This window comes from Desmodus rotundus, chromosome 5, assembly GCF_022682495.2.
Source record: "Desmodus rotundus isolate HL8 chromosome 5, HLdesRot8A.1, whole genome shotgun sequence".
Taxonomy (NCBI): Eukaryota; Metazoa; Chordata; class Mammalia; order Chiroptera; family Phyllostomidae; genus Desmodus; species Desmodus rotundus.
The window spans coordinates 37608872-37632871 of record NC_071391.1 but is presented as its reverse complement, the minus strand read 5'-3'; the positions used below and the strand labels follow the sequence as shown (position 1 = coordinate 37632871).

Genomic DNA, 24000 nt, shown 5'->3' with positions numbered 1-24000 from the left:
CTGGCAATCTCTTTGAAATTTCCTAGTGTGATTTTTTATTATGAATTTCTAGCTTAATCTCATTGTTGTCAGAATACAAACTAGGTTTGATTTCAGTCCTTTGAATTTTGTTGATACTTACTTTAAGGGTTGCCGTAGCACCAGCTTAGCAAATGCTCCATGTGTTCTAGATAAGAAAAACGTATATTCTCTAGTTCTTGGTGGGGGGGTGGGGAGGGCTTGTTCTACATATTCTTATCAATTAGGTCAAATATATTAGTAGTGTTTGCTCAAAGCTTGTGTATCCTTATAGGTGTGTCAGCTGTATTTCTGACCAACTGGCTCTAAATCAGGGTTCCCATACCCCCTCCTTTGGTTCAATAATTTGCTGGAATGGCAAAAAACTAAAAAAAAAAAAATCCCACACTTACCAGTTTATTACAAAGGCTGTGATAAAGGCCACAGATGCACAGCTGGTGAAGAGTTACAGAGGGTGCAGTTAAGGAGGGTCCCAAGTGCAGGGGCTTCTGTCTCTGTGGAGCTGGGGTTCAACACCCTCTGAGCGTGAGGATGGGTTAGGGTTACGGTTAGGGTTAAGCTGCTAGATTTTGTGTCTAGGTTTTCTTTCCTCATTTAAAGCATATTAAAGGCAGTGAAGAATGTATGTAAAGGCAGTAAAATACTTGCAGATCAACTTATTTCTTCCAAGGCTTGTTTTCAAGCGTATTAAGGTGAGTCTTTAATAACCTTTACTCTAGGGCTTGTTTATTCCTATTCGAAAGTGGGCTCTTCTGTGGTCTCCACTACTGCCCGTGCGTTTGTTCTGCCCTGGCTGGGTGGAACTCGAACATGTCCCTGTCCTGCAGAAGCTTTCGATCTTACTTAGCCTATAACTCCCCAGCAGTTATTTGCCCAGCCTCATGCATTTTCTCTCTGCGCACCCATAGTTTACTAGTAAGCAGTAGACTCAAGGGGACCTCTATGCCCATTTCCGAAGTTCTTTTTCTGCATAGCTCCCTCCTCTCCAGTACTCTCCCTCACACATTGCCAGCTGCCCCAGCCCTCTCAAACTCTGATCTCTGTCTTCTCGACCCCATGACTCAGCTCTGCTCTGTTCGGGCTCTTCCTACCAGCACTGAGCTCTGGAAGAAAGCACCTTTAGGCAGAGGAAGCTTCGGGATTGTAGGCCTTACCTCCTTTATTTCGGCTCCCACCTTTATCACAGTTGTGCCCTTCCCACCTTCCAATGCCTGCAAACAGCTGCTTCACATATTCTGTCCTGACTTCTAGGGCTTCGCGGTGGGAGATCAGCTCCAGAATCAGTCACTCCATTATAGCCAGAGCGAAACAATGCTGCCCAGGTTTTTTAAACTCTGCAAATGAAAAGTGAATGCCTGCAGTGGATGGTTCCATGAAGGAACAGGGTAAAGATGAAGCAATTCAGAGGCACCTCTATCACTCTCTATATAACTTTGCCAGAAGGTTAAGGAATATATTTGGAAACATTTTCTCCTCAATTTCAAAATGAAATTCAGTGGGAATATTAGTTTTTGAGAGCTCAAAAATGTTTTACCCTTAGGTTATTACAGTTTTTCCACTGAATGAAGGTGAGTCAGGCAGTTGCACTAATACTGCAGTATTGTTAATTCTGATCGATGAAAATGGTGAAGCCACAGCTGTCACTGTCCCTGATAACAACATTTACATAAGCACCTCCTGTGAACCGGGCGTGGTGTTAGACTGGTCACAGCGGCACTTCCTCCCCTTGCAGCGCAAATCTGCAAGTTAGAAAATCGTGACTCCCAGGAACTCGGGGAGGTAAAAGTTAATTCCTCGGGCTCACACACGCAGACTAAATTACTGGGTGGTAATTCACCGCTGCAACTGGGGAACAATCTCAGCTCACCAGGAACAAGGCCTCCTTCCATTGTTATGCTGCTGCCCGATTCCCTCCTCACCTGAGCTTTCCCATCTGGCAAATTAAAGTGGAAAACAGTCAGCTCCCTCCCCAGAGAGGCTGTGTTATTATATAGATGTTTTGCATTATTTTGACTCAAATAACAGCATATGTAAATGTGCTCCTACAGGTTAAAATTATTCTTATTTTTATAAACTTGGCCTTTCCCACGGGGTAAATAGTTGAAAATTATGGAGAGGAGAAGGCAGACGGGAGGGAATGTTAGTTGGCTTGGAACTGCTTCTCCACCTTCCTCCTCACCCAACAAATATTTCTACTCAGATATAAGCTGCCACAGCAGAGTAAAACTCAGTACATTTCCTATCATGGAGTCCTAGCTGCTTCTGATAGGCAGTGTCCAGAGGGTGTTAATCCAGATATTAATCATTAACTCTGCATCAGGTTGATGTGTAGGGGCAGATGTTCTTGCTGAGAAGAATAAAAGCGTCCTGTGGCACCTGGAAGACTTTCTCACGCGCAGTCCCCAGCCAGCTCACAGAGAGATGCTGGTGAACACGGGCGCTTTCCTGCCTCTCGCCACCTACCTCTTGGTCAGAGGCTGGCACGGCCCCTCGACTCTGGCTCTCCCGTGGGCCCTGCATTGTTGAGCCCTCCCTATCTAGAACTGCCTATCCTGGCATTGGAATCATCACTTCGATGATGTGATAATATCGGCAAGTTGGGAAAATAAAAGTGGCATTTGTTTAGCCATAATTAATGAAATATTTATGTTGCATGAGACTATGTGATAAAACCTTAGGCTCAGAGTCCTTTTGCTTCTGATTACATTTGGGATTTTTTTTTTCTATGACCAGACATTCTGACGCCAGCTCTTTTACACTGAGCAGATGTCATGTAGTAAAAATGGGTACCAGATGCTGTGAGCCGCAGAAGGGCGATTTGTTTAAGAGCTGGCTCCGACTTTTTTTTTTTTTTTTGCATTCAATCACTCTGCAGAACAAACCTTACACAAGCATTTAGGTAACTCTGCTAACTTCAGACAAGCATTTTAATAATAGATTTCATCTCTGAATGCATTCAAGCAACACACCATATAAATGGTGTTTAAGGAATTAATTGATTTCTGCATAATACCTTTATTTTTTAAGGTGAAGAGAGAGCTGCAAAGCTCTTGGCAGGGACCCAGAAGTGTAATTAATGTGGAGGGCCAAATTTTCAGTTGCCCTTAGGTACTGCCTCCTCATGCTCCTGGCAGGTGCAGTGAGGGGCGGGCGGGGGGAAGAGGAGGGGGTGGAGGGGAGAATGGAGAGGCAGCTTTGGGTCACTGAGTAAGAAAAGAAGCTAGGAGTTCAGCGAGTTCTTCCATTCCCTTTTCAGGTCCCAAGCACATCCCCAGCAGGGCGCAGGTGACAGAGGCTGCCTCTTCCACCTCCTCCTCTTCTGCAGATGAAGAATTTGATCCCCAGCTTTCCTTGCAGTCAAAGGTAAAAAAACATTTGGCAAACCAAAGGGGGCCTCTGCTTGCAGGGCTGTTTACCCTCCGGATCTGAGGCCCAGTGTGGGCTCCAGCTGCAGTGGTTCATTGGGAGGGTCATGTGTCCTGTGTCTGACAGCAACTGCTCTTTTTACCTAGAATACCCCAAGAATTATCTCTCTTTTTTGTTGTTGTTGTTAACTTTTATAAGCTTGCCTCTCTCCGAGATGTAAAATGGGGGAGGAAAAAAAACCCTGACGTGTCTGCTTGAAACCATTTGGTGACTGCAGCTCTTAAAAGTGGGTTTAATTTGTGGTCCAACAAGCAAACTATTGAAAAAATTACAACGCGCAGATGACTCTTTCCCTGGGGGAAGCACAGCTTCGTTTAAGAAGCACTTGAGACAGATCGCATACAGCATGTTATGTTTGTTCTAATTAGAAATATGAAATGAACCTCGCAGTTGCACAGAGGTATGGAGACTCCCAGGGTCCCTGCTGTGGAAGGGACTAGTCGTGTGCCGGCCAGGGAGACGGCAGTCCCCACTCCTTGCTTCATGAACGTTAATATTTCTGGAGACCACTTTAAATAACTCCCATACCCACTAAAAAGCACAAATGTTGTTGTATGTCTTTAAATGCAGCTGTATTTCACAAACACAGAGACACGCATCCCATGACATAGCCCACCTTATTATTATTATTTTTTTTTGTCCACTGGGGCTGGGGCGGATTCACTGGGGCAGCGTGACGAATGGATGAACCTAAAATGCTTCCTGGGTGGACAGAGACACAGCTCACTGCTCTGGCTGTGTTTATTTTTTGGAGCAGTGAGGATCAGAGGAGAAAGGGAGAGAACCAGACTTATTTACTTAGACTCAGCTTTTCCATATCTGGCACTAGGAGCTTTGGCGTCTTTTCAAGTCACTCAGGGGTTCCAGCTCCCCAGGGTCCAGCCTGGAGCAAGTCAGAAGGGGGCTGGGAGATGGCGTGAGTGTGCGTGTGTGTAAGTGAGAGGGAGAGAAAGAATAAGAATGAGAGACTATGTCTACAGTCCTAATTTTGTAACCGTGGGTGTTGCTGATTAGTTCATTACTCAACACAAATGAATTCTGTGTGTGTGTTGACTTCTAGGGTTTCCTTACGGCCCCTCTCATCTTTCTGAGTGACCCCGAGCGACTTCTATATTCAAATGAGCATCAGCCATCCTGATACTTGCAGAGAATAAAAGCATGGCGTGGCCCAAACACATCCACACTGCAAGGCCACGATACCTAAGGCATGCTTGCAAGTAGCTCTTGGCCTCCTGCTGTGCCAGGATTAAGCCAGTCCTCCCTTTAGCTCACAGCGAGGTAAAGTCTGCTCGGTTCACCTGGCTGCTGATGTGACCACTCTTCTGGGAAGGAAAGCTGGCCAAGGACTCCCCATGGGCTCACAGTGAAGGAACAAGGGGAGTTCGTTCCACACCCCCCAACTGGTTTCCTTATCTCTTCTGTCCCACACAGGTGTGTCCCCAGTTATGTGGCACAGAACCCGTGTCAGCTCAAATGAACCTTTGCATAGGAAACTGGAGACAGGAAGTGCATACTCCATGTCTTCCCTTTGCTTTGCCCCTCCCCGCCAGCTCTGCTCCCAAACCAGCTCTGGGCCTGAGACTGGGACAGGCAGCTCGCCCTAGTCCTACCAGGTTCTCCTTTCTCTGTCCTTTATCTTTTTCTTCCTCATCCCTTAGTCTCCTTCTTTTCCTCGCTGTATCATCATTGCCATCACTGAGGATGTGAGAACCATGCCTGGCACCTCGTGAGGCCATCTGAGCATTAATAAATCATCCTTCATTTCCATACCGTCATTAATAAGAAGCAATGAAGGACTTTCTTTCCTCCTCTAGGTTCTCCTTTGCCAATTCTTGATAAGGCAGTTGGGGGTTAGCAGCTTTGCTGCTGGGAAGTGCTGTCGAAGCATCTTCCCTTGAAATTGTATTGAATTTCTCTTAATTCGGGGGAAAACGTCACCATTTCTATAAAGCACGAGCCCTCTTTGTGCTTACCTGGTGTTTGGCGCAGGAAAGGCGAAACAGACCGGATGCTGGATTCCCCTTACTGGGCCTACCTCCTGGCCCTGCCAGTTACTAAGAGTGTGTCCTCTTGGGCAAGTTAATTTAACTTCTCTGAGTTTTGATTTCCTTGTCTGTAACATAAGTCCAGTTTGAGGGGTAGTCAAGATGATACCTGTGAAGTAGTCAGCACAGTGTCTGGCACATAACACTCAGTAAATGCTGGGATTTATTACGTAGGTTAGGAGATTGTAAGCTCAAGAGATAGTTGTTAAGTAAATGAACTGACTCTTCACAGACTGAGTTAGACAGTCTCTGGATAACAATTACCAGTGATCTCCACCATGCTCCTCCCCAGCCTTTCCAGAAAGATCCTGGCTGCCTAGTAGCAGGGTCCCCCCCACCCAATGGCCAGGAACCTCTGTTCGGAGTGATTGACAGTCAATCTGAAAGTCATTCCCTAGAAATAAAAATGATATGGAATAAATTTGAGTTACGAGAGCCAGTATTTCCTTCCAAGGATGAAGGGGAGCGTGAGACCTTCAGGATTCTAGATCTGCAAGGGAATTCTACAAAAACCAAGTTTCATCATTGAGACAAATACTTTCACCAATGACCTGTAGACATGCGGAACCCTGAAAGCTGGGTGCTTTGTAAGGAGAATGGTGGTCTCTCCACGGAATGGATGTCAGAATGACAAGGGTCTATGAAACCCTGGAAAGTTTTAGGCTTTTGAGGCTCAATCTCCAACCTCTGTTATGGACCTGGACTCCCCTGGCAGTGTCCGGGGTCAGGCCTGGCAGGTCTACTCCCCAGCTGTGGATGTACCGTCCTTGTAATGGGCAAACTTTCGGCTCAGCCAACGCTATTGAATGCCCAGGCTCCAGCCTCGCGTAATAATTTTTTCATTCCATGTTTGTTTCTGCCAGCATAAAGAGGGCTCTCTAGCATACTCTAATCCTCATGCTGCTATGGAAAATGGATGTGTCGGCTCAGAGAAGGCAAAGTCATGGTAAAACTAGCCCAATTGGAACACTTATTTTATATATACAGGGTGTATTCATATGTATAATACATATACTCCTACATACATACACACATATAATAGATTTTAGTAAAAAATTATAACCATACTCATTTATAATAATAATGATGATAATAAAAATTGTAGTATGTACTGAATTTCTGTCCTATACCTTTTTCAATTATTCTGCAAAGGGCTTGACCCACCTTAACTCATTTAATCCTTATTACATCCCTACAAAGTAGGCATGAAGTGCCCACGTGGCTGGGGGCTTATCACTCTGACAAGGATGCTCAAGTTCAGAAGGCGTGTGGCACGCATCTGAAGCGCATGCAGCTCAGCTGGGAATTGATGCCAGCTCTGCAAGTGTTCAGCCGTTACCCTCTGCTCTTTCTCCGGTCAGAAGTGTCTCTGGAACTTCCCACTGAGTGGAGCTGACTGTGCCACTGCTTCCCCTTTCTCTGGTGTCCAAAACCCAGAAATGGCACCATCGAGGTCCAGACACCTCTTTTAAATGCATCAGTGTTGAATATTCTGCATTTTACAAGCCCAGGCACACAGAGAACCCAGTGACATTAATGATGCATTTGTACAGCAAAGTGAAATAGGGAGGAGATGCAATCTTATTCCTCTCTCCATCCAAGAAAACTTTTCATCTGATTTAGATATGTGCCTGTGTCCTCAGGTTCAATTAGGCAATGGAGAATGAACCTAAGGACTATTTAAAGTTGTTACCTTGTCTGCAGGTAGTGTACTTACGTGTGAGTGTGTTCTAGGATCATCATCTTTGCGCTTTACAGTAGCAGCCACAGAGAGTATAATTCTTGCATTATTCCTACCTTCAACTGAACCAAGCCAGTGCTCTATAAAACCACTCCCAACTACATGCCTATCACACACGCACCAACACAGCCACACACACCAGTTTCCCAATCTAGCACCTACTAGCCACATGTGGCTATTAAACTCATTAAAATGAAATAAAATTTAAAATTCAATTTCTAAATCACAGTAGACTCACTTCAAATGCCCACATGGCTGCTGGCTTCCATATTTTAGAGAGTCACAGATATAGAGTATTCCCATGATCACAGAAGGTTCTATCGGACCTTCATTGTTCTAGAAGCTAAGCAGTGGTTTGGTTGCAGAGGGCAGAAGCCTATGATGTTATTTGGTAATTTTCAACCCCATTTCTCCAAGATATTTTTTTCTTCTCTGTTGGTTTTTATAGGAGAGGAAGATGCTTAGAAGAAGAAGGAAGCTGGAAAAAGCAACACAACAATTGGTTAAGCAAGAAGAACTGAAAAGACTTCATAAAGCTCAGGTCAGAAAACAAACTCAATATAAGTGAGTGGGTCTGGGACCCTGGCGATCTGGGCCTGACAGCCTTTTAGGAGTCCGTATTCCACTGGGGAGGTGGGTAGAGAAAGGCAGTTCCTCTCTGAGCAACCAGGTTTGTGGCTATTCTAAAGGTGCTGGCTCAATCCCTGGTGGCACTCCGGGGGCTTAGAGAGCCCAGGTGTTGACCTGACTTCCCACCACCTGTCCACCTGCAGGCACGTTTCCGGCACAATGAGCCTGAAATGACAGCCAACACATGGCCTCGGGAGCCAACCCAGGCCTTGACTGCGTGGCAGTGGTCTTAGCTGTATCCTCTGTGAGGGCGTGACCTCCCCTCAACCTCCTGCCTGTGTCTCTGCGGAACTGACAACCACTAGGGGCTGCCTGTTTCCAGATGAGCTGACAACATAAGCCCCCAGCCTTCTGATATAGATTTCCAGGCCTACTCCAAACATTTCTGCCCAGGTTGATCTGCCGCCTCTGCCACGGACCAGCAAAAAGAAGCAGAAAGGCAAGGCATTCCCCCTCTCCCTGAGGACCCGAACCTAGCCTTGAAGAACGGATAGGTTTTAGAACAAAAGGACTTGAATGACCATTCATACTAATCCAGTGTACCCTTACCTTCCTTTCTCCAGTTATTCCCTTTATCTGGCCGTGCGGTCCTGTAAGTTGTTTCTGAGAAGAAGGAGGTAAATTTAATTCATCCTCCTTTACCCTTCAGAGTGACTAATTTGGGAGAGGTCCCTTTCACCGAGCAGGCAGGGAAAATTCCCATCAAGGTCCTCTGTCCTCTCTCAAATTCTGAAACAGGTTTCTTTGAAACATTTCAACTCCCCTTTCTGAGAACAAGATAAGTCTTTATGCTGTGGATTGGCCAGCTCAGCAGTTGCCCCTCCTTCTATTTTCACTTCAGACAATAGGTGGCAGTAAGAGTAGAATTACAATGGCCTTTTGAGTCTTGATTTGCATTCCTTTTTAATCTTTGAGAGTTTCATCCTTAGTTTCTAAAGAATGACCACTGTCGTAGCCAGCCTGGGCTGCTATAACGATGTACCACAGAGTGGATGGCTCAGATAACAGAAATGTATTCTCTCACAGTTCTGGGGCTGGAAGTTCAAGATTAAGATGCCTTCAGGGTGGGTTTCTGGAGAGGACTCTCTTCCTGGCTTGTAGAGAGCTGCTTTGCTATGTCCTCACCTGGCCTTTTCTTTTTGTGTAGATGCAGAGAAATAGAGATCAATCTCTGGTATCTGTTCCTCTTCTTATAAGGACATCAGTCCTATCAGGATAGGGCCCCACCCTCATAGCCTTATTTGCCTCCTTTAAAGTCCCAGTCTCCAAATGCAGTCTCTTTGGGACTTAGGGCTTCAACATTTGAATTGGGGGTGGGGGGCTACTAACTCCATAACAACCACAGAGCCATAATTACAAAGTAATGAGTAATAGTTATTTAAATGTTTTCTTTCCTTTTGCAATTCTATACCATGCCAGCAAGAGACTGATTTATAAAGATATAATTATTTTTAAAAGAGAGACAAAGAGGAAGGGGGCATGAAATTACAAGTCATAATTCCCATGTATTTCAGATTTTATGTTTGGGGCTTAAACATGCTTAGTTGGCACAAGAGGAGCCAGGTGGCAGCTCAGGCCTCTCCTGCTCCGGCCTCTTCATTGGGTTGGAGGTGCTTTGGCAACTGCACCCCTGCTTCCAGGGGAGACGGAGAAAGATGTGGAGTTAAGGAGGAAGGGGAGAGAGACAAAGTTGGAGTAATGCAGAGGAAACAGAACACATGCATTTTCCCTGCCCCAACAGCTGCCTGTTCCTTAAATGTACCTGGTCTGCCAGGTGCAAAGTCTGCTCTGCCCACCGGATGTGCCTTTTAGCATCATGGTGTCTAAAAACAGAGAAAATTGATGGGACAAATAGAATGTACATAAGAAAGGCTTTCCCCTAGTTTTCCTTCCTAATATACACAAGAGAAAAAGAGCTAGTGGGGAAAGTAAAAATGAAAATGCAAATCCACTCATGAGCCCAAACCTTAATAAGTGCCAATAGTCAGTTCAAGGAGGGTGTGAAGTTGTCCCTTAATGGGATAAACATCTTGTGTCTTAATAACCTGCTAGTAGCAAAGCTACCACACACCGCCACAGTGAAAGGCCCCTGAGCATCAGCCCTGTGGCACAGTGAAGGAATAGGTACAATGCGTAGCTCAGGCCAGGAGGCAGACTGAGGGAGAAAGGACACCCTGCCTCAGGAGCTGGCGGAGGGCTCCTGCTCCAGACCAGCTTCTCGGGAGGGACCCGCTGGGTTTTCCTGGGAAAATGGAATGTTTGCATGCTCTGTGTCTGCCCCTGGAGCCCTGGTGCTGCTCTGAATCACGGCTGCAGCTCCCGTGCTTCTGCCAAGACCATAGTCGGAGGCTGAGTCTCTGCCAGCCCAGCCCAGGAGCCCCCCCCCCCCCCTCCCCGTGAGAGCACATCCGTGTGACTGGCCTGGTCAAAGGGGACCACTTGACCTTCTACTTGGGGGTAAACTGAGCTGACACACAAACCTCTTGCTTTATGTCTTCATGCTAAAGAAGGGAGACGTCCGGGTACAGTTGTTAGGGAATTCAGAGATCCTGGCCCCTTTCATCAAGGAGGTGACATCCCATGAGAAGGGGCTTCTTCTTCTTGGAAAGTGTGACTCTGCACACCGGAAGTCCCCGTGTGACCTAAGACCCTGGCGTTACAGGCCATCCAGAGGCAGCTGGAGGAGGTGGAGGAGCGGCAGAGGGCCTCCGAGATCCAGGGTGTGAGGCTGGAGAAGGCGCTCAGAGGAGAAGCAGGTAGGCTTCCCGAGGGACCCCGCGGCTGTGGTCTGGGGACTGAGCTGGTCTAGCCTATCTGGGCAAAGCAGGGAGACTTTGTCACCCTCTGTCTGCATCAACACGCAGTGTGAAATCCACAACCGCTTCGCACCTTCACGGTCAGCCTGGCGGCCCTGTCCGAAAATCTGAGGGGCTCAGGTAGACCTGTGGGCCTGGCCACTGGGTGTCTGGTCCGCCAGGGGTCTGCTGTGGGCATGTTCTTCGCCATTCAGGGCTCAGGATAAATTCGGGAGAAACATTTGGGCCTTCAAGCAATGTTGGTAGTGACTCAAAGCACTAAAAGTAGAAACTTAAAGTAGAAATCATGGTCTCTCCCTTTATGCACCGTGTGACATGAGGCCAGCCATGTTTTTCATTTTTATTAACTTTGTTTTCTCCGCTAAATGGGGATAATAGTGGTTTCCTACCTTATAGAACTGAGGTAAGAATTGAAGAAGAAATTATTTACATATGTGTGTATGTACATTTAGATATGTATTATACATCTATATATCTATATGTATATACATACGTACATACAAAGGACATATATGCATACATACACACATAAATTAGCACATTGCCTGGCACAGGTGAAGCACTCAATGGTAGCTATTCTGTTGATAGCTTCAGATTCTCAGATCCAAGCAGAATTCATCTGGTAAAGACCTACCATGTGTTGGACATGAAGACAGCGGATCTATAATGATGAAGATGACACAGTTTCTGCCTTTGAGAACTCCATAAGCCACTGAAGGACACAGACATGTGGAGAAATAAACCTCCATGCAGGAGGACCAGTGCTGGGATGGGAACAAGCTGTAGGGTGAATGGGAACAGAATCAAGGGGTTCCTAACTGATCCTGGGGGAAAGGCAGTCAGGTGGGGCTTCCTGGAGGGGGTGACCTATTAAGATGCGAACCAGAGGAGGAACAGGGATTAACAGGGAGGTGAGGAGATTGTTCTGGCAGAGAGAGCAGCCCCTGCAAAGGCCATACATGAAGGAAACATGAAATGCCTTAACAAATGAGGAGCCGGTGAAGGGTTCTGAGGGGAAGGATGACTTCCAGAAACCCACATTTTTGGGGAAAGCACCCAGCATCTGGGTGGCTAGTGGATGGGAGGGGCTCCTTAGAGTCTGTGGAAAGTGCTGTCTCTTTAGCTTTGTGACATGATGTCTTTAGCCCTTTATATTTTGAATATAAATTGTGAGAAACCAAACACTGAAAACACGTATCTCTGTGCGCAGCCATGAAAATGTGTTATTTGTTAGACAACAGGGTGCAAGGTTAGCACTCCCCTTCTCTGGAAGCTCAGTTATTTGAGAGCGACGATGCTAGCGGGGGCAGACCCAGGCTTCGTGAGGCCCGAAGCTCCTGCAACGTCATGCCTGCGAAATCGTGCGGGCTGCTCCCAGAACCTTGCCAGGGTCCATCCAAGTGAGGGCCCCGTGGTTTTGGCTTTATTAGCTGTGTAGTTAATTTGTTTCTGGAGAACAGGGAAATGGGAGTCTGACGTTACCCTCTGTGCCTTAGTTTCCGTGTTTATAAAGTAAGAGCGATAATCATATCCGTTTCTTGGCTCTGTGGTGAGGACTGGCTAAAACAACTTATGTGGAAGCTCCAGCATGGTGCCTTGACAATGGGATGGATGGGCTAGATGATTAATAATACGTGTTCCTTTTCTTCCTGAAATGCGCTGTGTATTCTCTTGCAAAGAAAACCCAAGTCCACTCATCAGAAGTAGGATTCATTACAAAAATGGTAACTGTTTCTTGCCGCTTGGCGTGAGAGTTGCTGCCTGTCTTCGCAGCTGCTTTGGGGACCTTTGGTACAGGCACCTGCCCTTGGTTGACGTTTGGTCACACTCCCAATCAAGAAAGCTCGGGCACTTTTCTTTAGGAATCCACTGGTTCCAGTGAGAGCCTTAGAAATAAAAAGGGCACACCAGCAAAGCTAGGGCATGTTTCAGTTTGCTGGGGAGGAAGTGCGAAGTAAGTAGACTTATAGGCGTCAAAGAGCACCGGGTTCAAATTCTGTTCCATTGCGTTCAGGCTCTGTAGTCCTAGGGAAGTCCCTTAACCTCTCTGGTCCCATGTTCCTAGCGCTGAAAATGGATAGTCTCCACAGGACCAGGTCATTCTGAGAATTAAGGGTATTGGTGGGCAAAGTGTCCCCCAGAGTACAGGTGATAAATGCTACCTGGTATTATTTTACAAAATATGAATATCCACACACATTTAAAGAATTGACTCTCTCATCTTCAGTACTTGAGGTTTCAATTCTAGAAACAAAATTTTTAACACTTCTGAAAATCTCCCTCACCCCAAATGCAAAGAAAGGCTATGTTGAGTTATGAGCTAAAGAAACCCAGGCAGCTTGTGGCGTCTTCCAAGTTGCGCAGACCTGGCCGGAAGATGGGTTCCATTCGTTCTCTGCAAATCCTTGGTAACTTAGTTCCCCCTTTTCTCCTGGGTCGTCCTCGGGTGGGTAACGGCTGCAACTCAACCAGGGGTGAAAGACTCAAAGAGTCAAGTCATAGAGAGCAGCCCCGAAGGGAACCAGATGGAAGATTTGCAAACCAGGCACCAAAATTAATACACTCTAACTTGTAATAACATTTGTGCAATAATAATATTCCCTTCCAGCTTAATATTCTATTCAGCCCCTTTAAGAGATTGCCCTGGTGCTTAATGAATGACCAATGCTTATTAGGTTAAGTTATATTTGAGCTGGCCTGTGCTGCTCTGGATCAAGTAATTTAATGGGAATTATTTAATAGGTATTATTAGGATAATTAGAAAATGATCACAGTTAGGCAATAATATTGAGCTATAAAGGTTGTGAATAACCAAATTTAGAGACAGGCCTGAAAACATGAGTCGTCTGTGACGGTTATGCAAGTCCCCTCTAATAATTATGTGCGCCAGCCTGAAAGGGTCTTTTGTTCCCAGAGTTATTCATTAGGCAGGCATTGAATTAGAGGAACATGCGGGGGTGCAGGGCGGAGGGCACTGATGGCTGATGAGCAAAATGAGGCTTTGATGAGCTCTTAATTGTCGTGACAACAATTCCTCCTTTCTTTTTCTCCCAACGGTCAGAAATAAGCTTCCCCACCCCCAGGAAGGGTTTCCCTCCTCATTTTGTCAAGAAAGGGGAAACTGAGAAAAACAAAAATCCAAGAATCCACCCCAGAAGACAAGTCATTATGTTCTGTAGAATGCATGCGTGTGTGTGTGTGCCGTACGGATGGATGCCCTTGTCCGAGGGACGAATTCCCCTGCTGGTCCTGGCTGCCCAGAGTAAAGGACCAGGACACACGATTGCCCTGCACCCCACCTTCTGTCAGGAGGCCAGCCGCAGCTTAGCCGGCCACTCAAGAGTTTTCTTAATCAGGGCCCGGTCACCAAGCTGGTGTGGTGGCTGTCAGCGCAGCCGTCAGTGTTATGTGCTGGGGTCGTGGAATACCCCCCTTAGCAAGAGATTGTCATTCAAATTTAGATGGTTTTCAATACCTAGAGACAGATGAAATCTTCTGAAAAATGTGTGACTTTGAAAGAGAAAGGATTGATCCCCAAGAGAAGTGTATGGGAATTATTTCTCCCTTAGGAATTTACCAGCTTCTGGGAGCATTTACCAGCTGGTTGTCTGCATTGAGTTTCTTGTCTTTTTTTATTATTGTTGTTGTTGTTGTTGTCATTATTATTGGAGCCGAATGGCTCCTCCATCATACAGAGGGGTTTGCAAAGAACAGCAGGGTGTGTGAGGCTGCCAGCAGGTGGCAGCAGGAGCACACATTATGACTAGAAATTGCAAGGAAAACCTGGCCCGGATGAGGGGTGTAGTTTGGCTTACTCTGTGGTTTTTATCTTGACTGCTGCTGAGGAACAGAAGGAATAATAATTTTCTGGGTAATGTGATGTGAGGTGTCCTGAAAAGGGCAGAGATATTAGAGTCGGGCGCTCCTGAGTTGAAACCCTGACGCCATTCTTAGAGAATGGCAAGGATGAACAAGCCTCCAAAACGACAGCTAAGCAAGAAGAGAATGTTGGTCGGTTTGCCACAACTCTATGGTTCAGGTGAAGTAGGACACTCCCGAGGTTGCATCCCAAAGTGGCCATTAGTTAACAATGACCTTTTCGCCAAACTTTCTCATCTGTAAATGGACTAATCACACCAACCTTATAGGGAGGATATGAAGAACAGACTAAATGAAATACTGTTAGTAAGGCACCTAAAGAAGCTGCATGGCACATAATAGGTGTTCAAAAACATTAATTCCTTCTTTTTTTCTCTTTTGGCTTAAGCCCTCCACCTTTTACACCCAGCCCCCAAACTCCTTCCCCCTGACAGCTGTCAGTCTGTTCTCTGTATCTGTCTGTTTCTGTTTGTTAGTTTATTTTATTCATTAGATTCCACATGTAAGTGAGATCCCATGGTATTTGTCTTTCTCTGACTGGCTTATTTCACTTAGCATAATGCTCTCCGGGTCCATCCATGCTGTTGCAAAGGGTAGGATTTCCTTCTTCTTCTTTTTTTTTCACAGACAAGTAGTATTTCATTTAGAAATGTACCACAGCATTTTTATCCACTCATCTACTGATGAACACTTGGGCTGCTTCCAAATCTTGGTGATTATAAATAACACTGCAATAAACATACTTCTTCTTTTCTTTCCCATTCCTATCATTATAAAACACAGCTGAATGGGAAAGAGTTTTTCAGATTGCATTTAATTTATTCATTTCTTCACTTTCATTTATAACTACACTCCCGAGAAGAGATTTAAACTAGTATCTATATGTACCTATATCTATACATCTATATAACTAAGTCTATATCTATCTATCTACCTACCTACCTACCTATACAGATAACCCATGAATCTCACGTGCCTGTCACATATTAGGATCTCAGTGTAGACTCATGCTGTTACCCCCAACCCCAAAATAGTTTGGTAAACGCAGATTATCCAAGAGAACCAAACACTGTGGTTCTGAGGCATGTCTCTGACAGTGTGCCATCATTTGGGGATAGATTTCAGGGAACAGACATCCTTCCACAAGGATTTGTTCCCTGCAAGCAGCGAACTCGCCAGTCCCCCTTTCCCAGGAAGAAAGACTTTCACAGTGGTCCTGCCGCTGCATCCTGACCCACTTCTTGGAATCTCCTCCCCGACTAGTTGTAGGAATGGCTCAAGGTCAGAGGATGGCTGTTAGGTTTTTCAGTTTGACACACTGAGCAAAGACACAGGGACGCTGTGCAGGCAAGACTAAGATTCTCTCCTGGAAGAGGACTTGGGTTCTTTTCATTGTATGGATCCCAGTGTCCTTGGGTCCCCAAGGGTTCTGTGCCTTAGAGCATTGCTTTACACACAAAAAAGTACTGTGAGAGCAGCAAGAAAGTACATTTTACCTTACAAGTTAGTCCACATCAATATATAATGGAATAAATGTTTCTGGAAATAATGTTGAATTTTGCTTCATACGAAGGACTGAAACTTCCTATTCTGTCCCATTTTTAGTGCTTGTTATAACCCATGAAATTAATTTAGCAACTCTCAGGTTCGAAAAATACTATCATAATGATCTTACATGAAAAATGTGTAAAACCAAATAACCAGATGGCTGCCCGAGCCACAGACCCAGAAAGAGGTTCCTAAGGAGTACAGGGTAGCAGAATGGTGGACAAGATACTATAAAAGCCCATTCACTACAAGCATTCTTGTAAAAGTGTTGTTATGTTCTCAAGTAAGTGACATAAATCTCTGAGGGTCAAGAAGAAGAAGAAAGAAGGTGTGCTGAAACTTACATGGGCCAGGAGAGAAGCAAACACAAAAACAGAAATCCAGGGTGGCCTTGGGGGTAAATATCAGTGGTTTTAGAGTCTAAACCTTGGAACTAATAAAAAGTTAAGAAGCTGACCTTGAGATTCCCCCTGTACGCCATCTCTAGCTCTCCCAAAACATTTATAGAGCCTCTAAAGCAGGGATGTCAAACCCATTTTCACCAGGGGCCACATCAGCCTTGCGGTTGCCTTCAAAGGGCCAAATGTGATTTTAGGACTGTGTAAATGTAACTGCTCCTTAACTGTTAAGCGAGAGCTCGGCGCTGCTGCCGGGCAGAAACAAGATGCCGGGCCGGATAAAACAAGGTGGAGGGCCGGATTCGGCCCGTGGGACTAGTGTTTGCTGCCTGTGCTCTAGGAAACCATGCCTCTGTTTAGACTTTCGGGATCCTGACAGATTAAGTTCGGTAAACTATGAGTTTTTAGTAGTAATTATTTTTAAAATCACCCCAAACACAGGGAAGTCAGTCACTAAGAATGAGAATCAGCAAAAACACATTTAAGTGATCAAGAACTTCAACTATATTAATTATTAAGTACAGAGTATACTATGTCCGTGTCTATGTGTGAAATATTTAAAGCAATAGAAAATTGCATATAAAAATGAACATGCAGAAAAACGCTGTAAAAGTGAACAGGCAACAAACACCACCTTAAGCTTAACCAACTTTAATCGTAATCAAACTTCACATCATGAGCTTCCTGCTGTGATACATAAGAAAGATACATTGCCACTGAAATGGATGTAAGTTGGGCCCTGGCTGGTGGGGCTCAGTTGGTTGGGCATCATCCCGTAACCTGACAGGTGATGGGACTGATTCTCAGTCAGGGCACATGCCTTGGTAATGGGTTTGGTGCCCGGTTGGGGCACGTGCAGGAGGCAACTGATTGATGTTTCTCTCTTGTATTGATGTTTCTCTCCCTCTCTTTTCCCTCCCTTCCCCACTCTGGAATCAATTTTTTAAAAAGAAAAACACTTTTAAATAAAAAATAAAAATAGGTGTAAGTTGGGAGTTGGATGATTGGAAGTAGTGTTCCAGGGTCCTTATATTATTTAAAAGTAGGCTAAGGCGTTGATTTAGTTTAGACTTTGCTAAGGTATTAAAAATGCCTATTTAAATTTTAAGTGTAATCACTAAAAGAATAGAAATAAAATGTATCAATTCCAAATCAATTTGGGGAAACAGAGGGAGAAGAAATAAGAAAAAAAATAATCAACTGAACAAAAATTCTAACTCAATTCTAAATAGCAATAAAAAAGCATAGAAAAAAAGATGAACAGATTGCATAAAGAAAGATGGAAGAAACAAGCCCAAATATCTCAGTATTAGTAATGACAGTTCCTGACCAAAACACCCAGTTATATGCTGTTTAGCACACACATGTAAAACACAGAAAGTTTTAAAGCAAAGGGATGACAAGATACATACGAACTTAGTAAAGCTGGAGTAATTATATTAAAAGCAGTAAACCAGCCTTTACTGCCACAGCCACGCATAGGAATAAATAGAATCACCACATTATTTTAAAATGACCAACTCCCCAAGAAGTGTGACAGTTTTAGATGTGTATGTATTAGCAATACAAGGCTCAAGATATAAAACCAAAAAACGATGAAACCGCAGGGAAAATTTCTGCCATCATCGCAGGAGAACGTAGTGTGTCTCACATGATGATGGCCAAGCAGACAGAGCAGGAGTATAAATCTGAACAACATAGCTAATAACCTTAATTTAATGGACACTTAAAAGCCCTCACCTTCAAATTTGAGGATGTATATTCTTCTCAGTTTCACATGGTGATTACAAAACTTGACCGTAAGTTCACAAAGCAAATCTCAGGGAATCTATAGTATACAGGCTCCATTCTATATTACAATGTAATTAACTTAGAAAACAACAGACAAAAGATATTTTTTAAAACCATGCAGATAGAAAGTAAAAATATATATTTCTCATGAATAAAAACAATAGATATTTTTTAAATACTTGGAAATTTAAATATAGTAAATAAGAAAAGGAAAACAGCAGATCACACTCATGGGAGGCACTGAATGTGGTCCTTAGAAGTACCGCCTTAAATAATTTTATTAGAAAAGAAGAAAGATTGAAAATTAATGAGCTAAATGTCCAACTTAATTTAGAGAGAAGAAAACAAAATAAGCCTAAAGAAAGAAAATAATAATATATGAGCAGAAGTAAATGATACAGAGAATAAAGATAAAGTAGCGAGGATCAAGCAAGTCAAATATTGGTCCTTTAAAAAGACTAATGAAAGACTAGAAACAATCTCTTAAATTGATTTGAAAAAATAAGAAGACAGAAATAACTAAATTAGGAATGAAAGGGGCAGACAAAACCAGAGTATAGCACAGATTCAAAAAGATACAAGAATATAATGAACATGTAACATAATTAATTTCAAAACTTGGCAATCTAAGGGCGATTTAACAATCACATTAACAAATTAAACCATATGGTCTTTTTTAAAGATTTTACTTATTTATTTTTAGACAGAGGGGAGAGGAGGGAGAAAGAGAGGGAGAGAAATATCAATGTGTGGTTGCCTCTTACACACCCCAAGCATGTGCCCTGACTGGGAATCAAACCAGTGATCCTTTGGTTTGCAGGCTGGCGCTCAATCCACTGAGCCACACCAGGCAGGCATATGGTCTTTTTAATAGAAAGAGAAAATATCTTTTGACAAAATCCAATACTCATTTGGGATAAAAACGTTTAGCAAAAAGGGAACAGAACATAATAGGATGTTCTTAATTTGAAGAACATCTTCCAAAACCTTGAAGCAGGCATAATTATCGAATGGTAAATATGGGAAATGTTTCTTTAAAAATCAGGAATATGAGAAGGATGCTTACCATCACCTCATCTATTCAACGTTTACAGGGGATCCTAGTCAATATAGTACGACAAAGTGAAAAAACACCACGTAAAGCTTGGAAAGGAAGAAACAAACGATTTTTTCCCAGAGAATAGAATTGTTCACATGGAAAACCCAAAAGAATGTACAAATAAATTTTTAAAAATAAGGAGAGTTTATATGATGTTGATTGAATATAAGATCAAAGTGTAAAAAGAAATTGCATTCTATATCTCAGTATCAAGTGAATAAAAAAGAAATCAACAAAATGGCCCTGGTCAGTGTGGTTCAGTTGACTGGAGCACCGATCCTGTATACCAAGAGGTCATGAGTTCGATCCCCTGGCAGGACACATACCTAGGGGGTGGGTTCAGCCCCCAGTCGGGGTGTGTACAGGAGGCAACTGATTAATGTCTCTGTCTCCCATGGATGTTTCTTTCTCTCTCTCTCTCCCCTCCCTGCTCTCTAAAACCAATAAACATGTCCTTGGGTGAGGATTAAAAAAAAATAACAAATGAAATAACAAAGAAGATATTACTAGCATTAGCATAAAAACATACCTAAGAGTAAATCTAACAAAAAGTGTGTACAACCTTTATGAAGCCAATTTTAATACTTTCTGGAAAGCCACCCAGAAGCCCGAACATACTCTCACACACATGAAAACCCGGTGTGACCTGGCGGTAGCACTGCAGACCACAGGAAATAAGTGGTCTGGGACAATGGGCTCCCCATACAGGAAAAAGCGAAAGTGAGTCTGACCTTACACCATACGAATAAATGTCTCAGAAAAATGAAAGACTTTAATGTGAAAAATTAAACCGAAAAGTTAACAAGAATCTTGTTGACCTCAACCTGGTAGTCAATAACACTATAAAGGAAAAGATAATCTACTAATTTGGAAAATATATTGGCAACAAATGTAACCAAAAATATCAATATTCTGGAATATGTAAAAACTGTTATAAATCAGTAACAGGCAAGAACTCAATATAAAAATAGGCAAATGATACAAACATACATTCACAGTAAAATATTCATGAGTAATTAGAAAAATGCAAATTAAGCCTATAATGAGAAAATATTTTAAACTATTAAATTATCAAAACTTATAAAAAAGTGATAATACTAATTATTTGGCAAGGATGAGGAAGAAGGGGAGCTTTTATTCAATATTGGTGGGGATGTAGAGTCACAGCTCTTTGGAAAATACTTTGGCTTCATGCTGTGACACTGAACATTTGCACACCTTCCTGCTCCAGAACTTCACTCCTAAGTGTGTGTTTCAGAGACACTCTTGCCCGCATGGACCAGATTTATACAAGATGTTCACAGCAGCAGCATCGGTAATAGCCAAAGAACAGCCTGGACACCCATTAACAGAAAATGAGTAAATCGTGAGCCAGCTGACTGGCATACACTGAATATTACATACACAGCAGTAAAAATGAACAGCAAGGTGGATGCATTTTAGAAACATAATACAGAATTCAAAACAAGCAAGTTTTAGACTACATAGAGTGTAATATTTCAATAATATTCTAAAGAAAGAAAACCTTTATTTATAATAAAGAGATATGTAGCTAAAAGCAAAACAACAAAAAAATGTTTAAAAAAGGAAGAACACCAGATCTTTTGTGTGTCAGCTGCAGCCCCTGGCTCCGTGCGTGGTACCACGAGTTTCCCTCCAGCCTCCTGGCTTTGTCAGAGTGAATCAGCCCAGACCCACAGTGCAGGTTTCTGGGTTATCACCCTCATATGTAAGGCACCTGTGGGAGGTCAGTGTCCTCGGAGTGCTGGATAGAGAAGGCCTGGCTAGAGATTTAAATGAAATAGGCCTGTGGATGAGCACAGGAGCTATGAGCTGACCAGAGGCCAGAGAACAAGAGACAAAGCCTGAAACCCAGCCCTCCCGGGCAGGTGCCCCGCACAGTACTGCCGAGGGCGCTGGCTGCAGGTGTTCTTCAGTGCCCTTGTGTGCCCCAGATTGTCAGTGAAGATGCTGAAGGCATTGGCACATGGGCAGCAAGCACCAAATTAGGACTTCTCACAGGTTCTGTGGAGGCAGGAAATCACATCTAAGGAATTGGATAGTTGAAAACCAAAACCACACACCAATACACAATCAGAGAAGTATTCAGCATTACCAACGAAGGAAAATGGTTCAAAAGCCGTGACTTGAAAGACTAGAGTGTTCATGTAATATTGTTATGCACAGGGAAAGTAGTTATTGGCCATTAAGTGCAAGTCCCTGCAACGTAAGCAAGGACTCAGTGTTGTCAGGCTAGGTGATTCGAACTTGGCTGTGGAGTGCAATTGAGAACTTCAGTAGGGAGTAACCAAATTTGCTTTGTACCTTTGAGAGCTCACTTGGGGAAGATCGGGTCAATTTAAACAACTCCATTAGTACAGAGTTGTTTTGTGTTGAGTCTTGATTGCTCTGCTTCACCCAGGCAAGTGGGAACCTTGCATTTTGTCCAGGAAAAAGCATGATATGCACACACGGGAGCTAATGGAGAGCCAGTCGGTGGTGAACACAAGCAGCGGTGGCTGTGAGGGGTAGGTAACGGAGCCATTCCAGTTGTAGCCAGGGGCTGCTCGCCTTCTGGCAGCTCCATTTGAGCTACATCCCGGTTCCCAGATGTAGGAGTCCCATGCCTCCCCTGGAAAGGCTTTCAGTTCAACAGCAGCCACAGGACCAGATGGAGAAGTGGCCGAGCCAACAAGCTGTGTAGGCACAGAGTACTGAGGCCTTCCCCAGCAGGTGCTGCGGATCCAGCCAGCCATGTGAACTTTTCATTTTGGTGGGGCCAAAAAAGAGAATTATTCAAGAGTTTTTATGAACCTCAAGTGAGGTTACAAGGTAAAGTTTAGGCATGTGTGATCAAGTCAGGGTTTGCATTCTAGCTGAGTTTTGAAGGTGAACAGAAAGTAATCCACACAGAACTATATAGAAGTAGACACTGGAAGAAATGGGTACAAGAGCAATGGTCCCATCAATCTATTGAATGTTTACTGTGTGTCAAGCGCTACGGTAAGCATTTTACATGCATCATCCCATTCAATCCCCATAACCAGTTATGACACCGGTACTGTCATCATCCCCATTTTTCACAGGAAGGGACCGAGGTGGACACATGAGAGGCTACTTGCCCAAGTTCACACATTCATAAGTGGCTAAACCAGGTCTGTTCGATCTCAAAGCCCAGGCCCTCTGCCACTCGCTCCGCTGCATCTACACAAGGGGCAGTGCTGGTCTGGGCTTCATCAGGACCTCGAAGGAAGCTCTCTGACAGGTGGCAGTGAGTTGAGGGAAATCGTGGAGCGAAGTCTCAGTGCACGGGTGGGGTGGAGAGCAAGACAAGGCTGGGCTCGGCAGTCACTGCACCCAGTGCTTGGGAAGGCAGATTTCCTGGGATCGGCACATGAGTCCATGTTCAAAGATTCCCCAAAAGGGATTTTTGACTGAGGAAAGGAAGGCTCTAAAAAAATGAACTGCAGGCTATAAAATTACAAATTATTCCACTGAAAATAGGAAATTAAATCAGCTAATTAGGTTCAACTTGTGTTTGTCGAGTCCAGCCTCAATAGAAATCAGTGTGATGCACAGGGACTCTCTGATGGACTGTATTTTAGAAGGACACATAAGAAAGATTGAAAAAGGGACATGTAATCCCGGATAAAAGTCTGGCTAAAGCCTATGAGTATAATATAGCAAAGAGGCTGAATCTGACAAATAACAAAAAATAGTCTAAAAAAAGACAGCAAAATAGAGCTGTTTCTTCTGGATGGGGCCCAGGGGAAGGATGGGCAGGGCCGAGGCAGAAGGTGTCACATTACACAAGGGGAAGCCACGGGATTGTCAGCTCTCAGCTTTTCTGTTTTCTCCACCGAGGCAAATGGCCCTCCATCTAGAAATGTTGAACAACTATCTAGAAGAGGAGATTGAATCTGGATAGGTGAGAAAAACAGGAGAGCAACGAATTCAGGTTTCTAAGCTCCAGTGAAAGATGATACAAACATACAGAGTCTTAGATGTGGCATTAGGCAATCAGAATTTGTCGAACAAACCGAACTAACCCTCTGATGTTGAACAAAAAAAATGTGTAGGTATAACCCCAGTCTTTGAAAACTCATGAAGGAGTCCAGAGCCAAAAGACTAGAGATGAGTACATTTTCTACTTTTCGTATGGGACGGAAACATGAATTCTGAGCCCTTGTCAAAATTCCAGATAGGATTGTTTTAAAAATTGTACATATTTAGAAAGACCTTTAACGATTAAGGAACCACTGGTGTTTACTGAGAAGCTGTGAAAAACAAATGTCATGTCCTTTTCTGAGTGTGGTTGCAAGGTTTGTGGTGCCAGGGGACGTGGCAGACATGGTGAAGTTATGTTGTTGCCAAAGTTTCCTGTGACAGCCTAACAGACAAGGTATGGGAATGCGGGCTGGAGCACAGCAGTCTATAGAACCATTTCACCAAGAGCCTGAGAAAGCTCCCTCAGTGGGTCCGGTGGCTCTGTCCTTGGTCCAGTCCCAGCTGACATTTTGTTTTCAACACCATGTAAAGGTTCAGGATGGCCATTTATCAATCCCACAGAAATCCCAAATCTAGGAAAATGTGTCAGATGGATAAAATG

At 43.9% G+C, this 24000-nt stretch overlaps 1 protein-coding gene across 11 annotated transcripts in view; it reads left to right on the top strand.

The window, feature by feature from the left end:
* MICAL2 (microtubule associated monooxygenase, calponin and LIM domain containing 2) overlaps positions 1-24000 on the top strand; it is a 214867-nt gene that overhangs the window by 174689 nt on the left and 16178 nt on the right. For all 11 annotated transcript variants that reach the window (XM_045194029.3, XM_045194031.3, XM_045194032.3 and 8 more), the window contains 3 exons: positions 3275-3381; positions 7679-7771; positions 10523-10616. In XM_045194029.3, coding sequence (XP_045049964.2) covers positions 3275-3381; positions 7679-7771; positions 10523-10616 — 294 coding nt within the window. The remainder of the gene's footprint in view (positions 1-3274; positions 3382-7678; positions 7772-10522; positions 10617-24000) is intronic.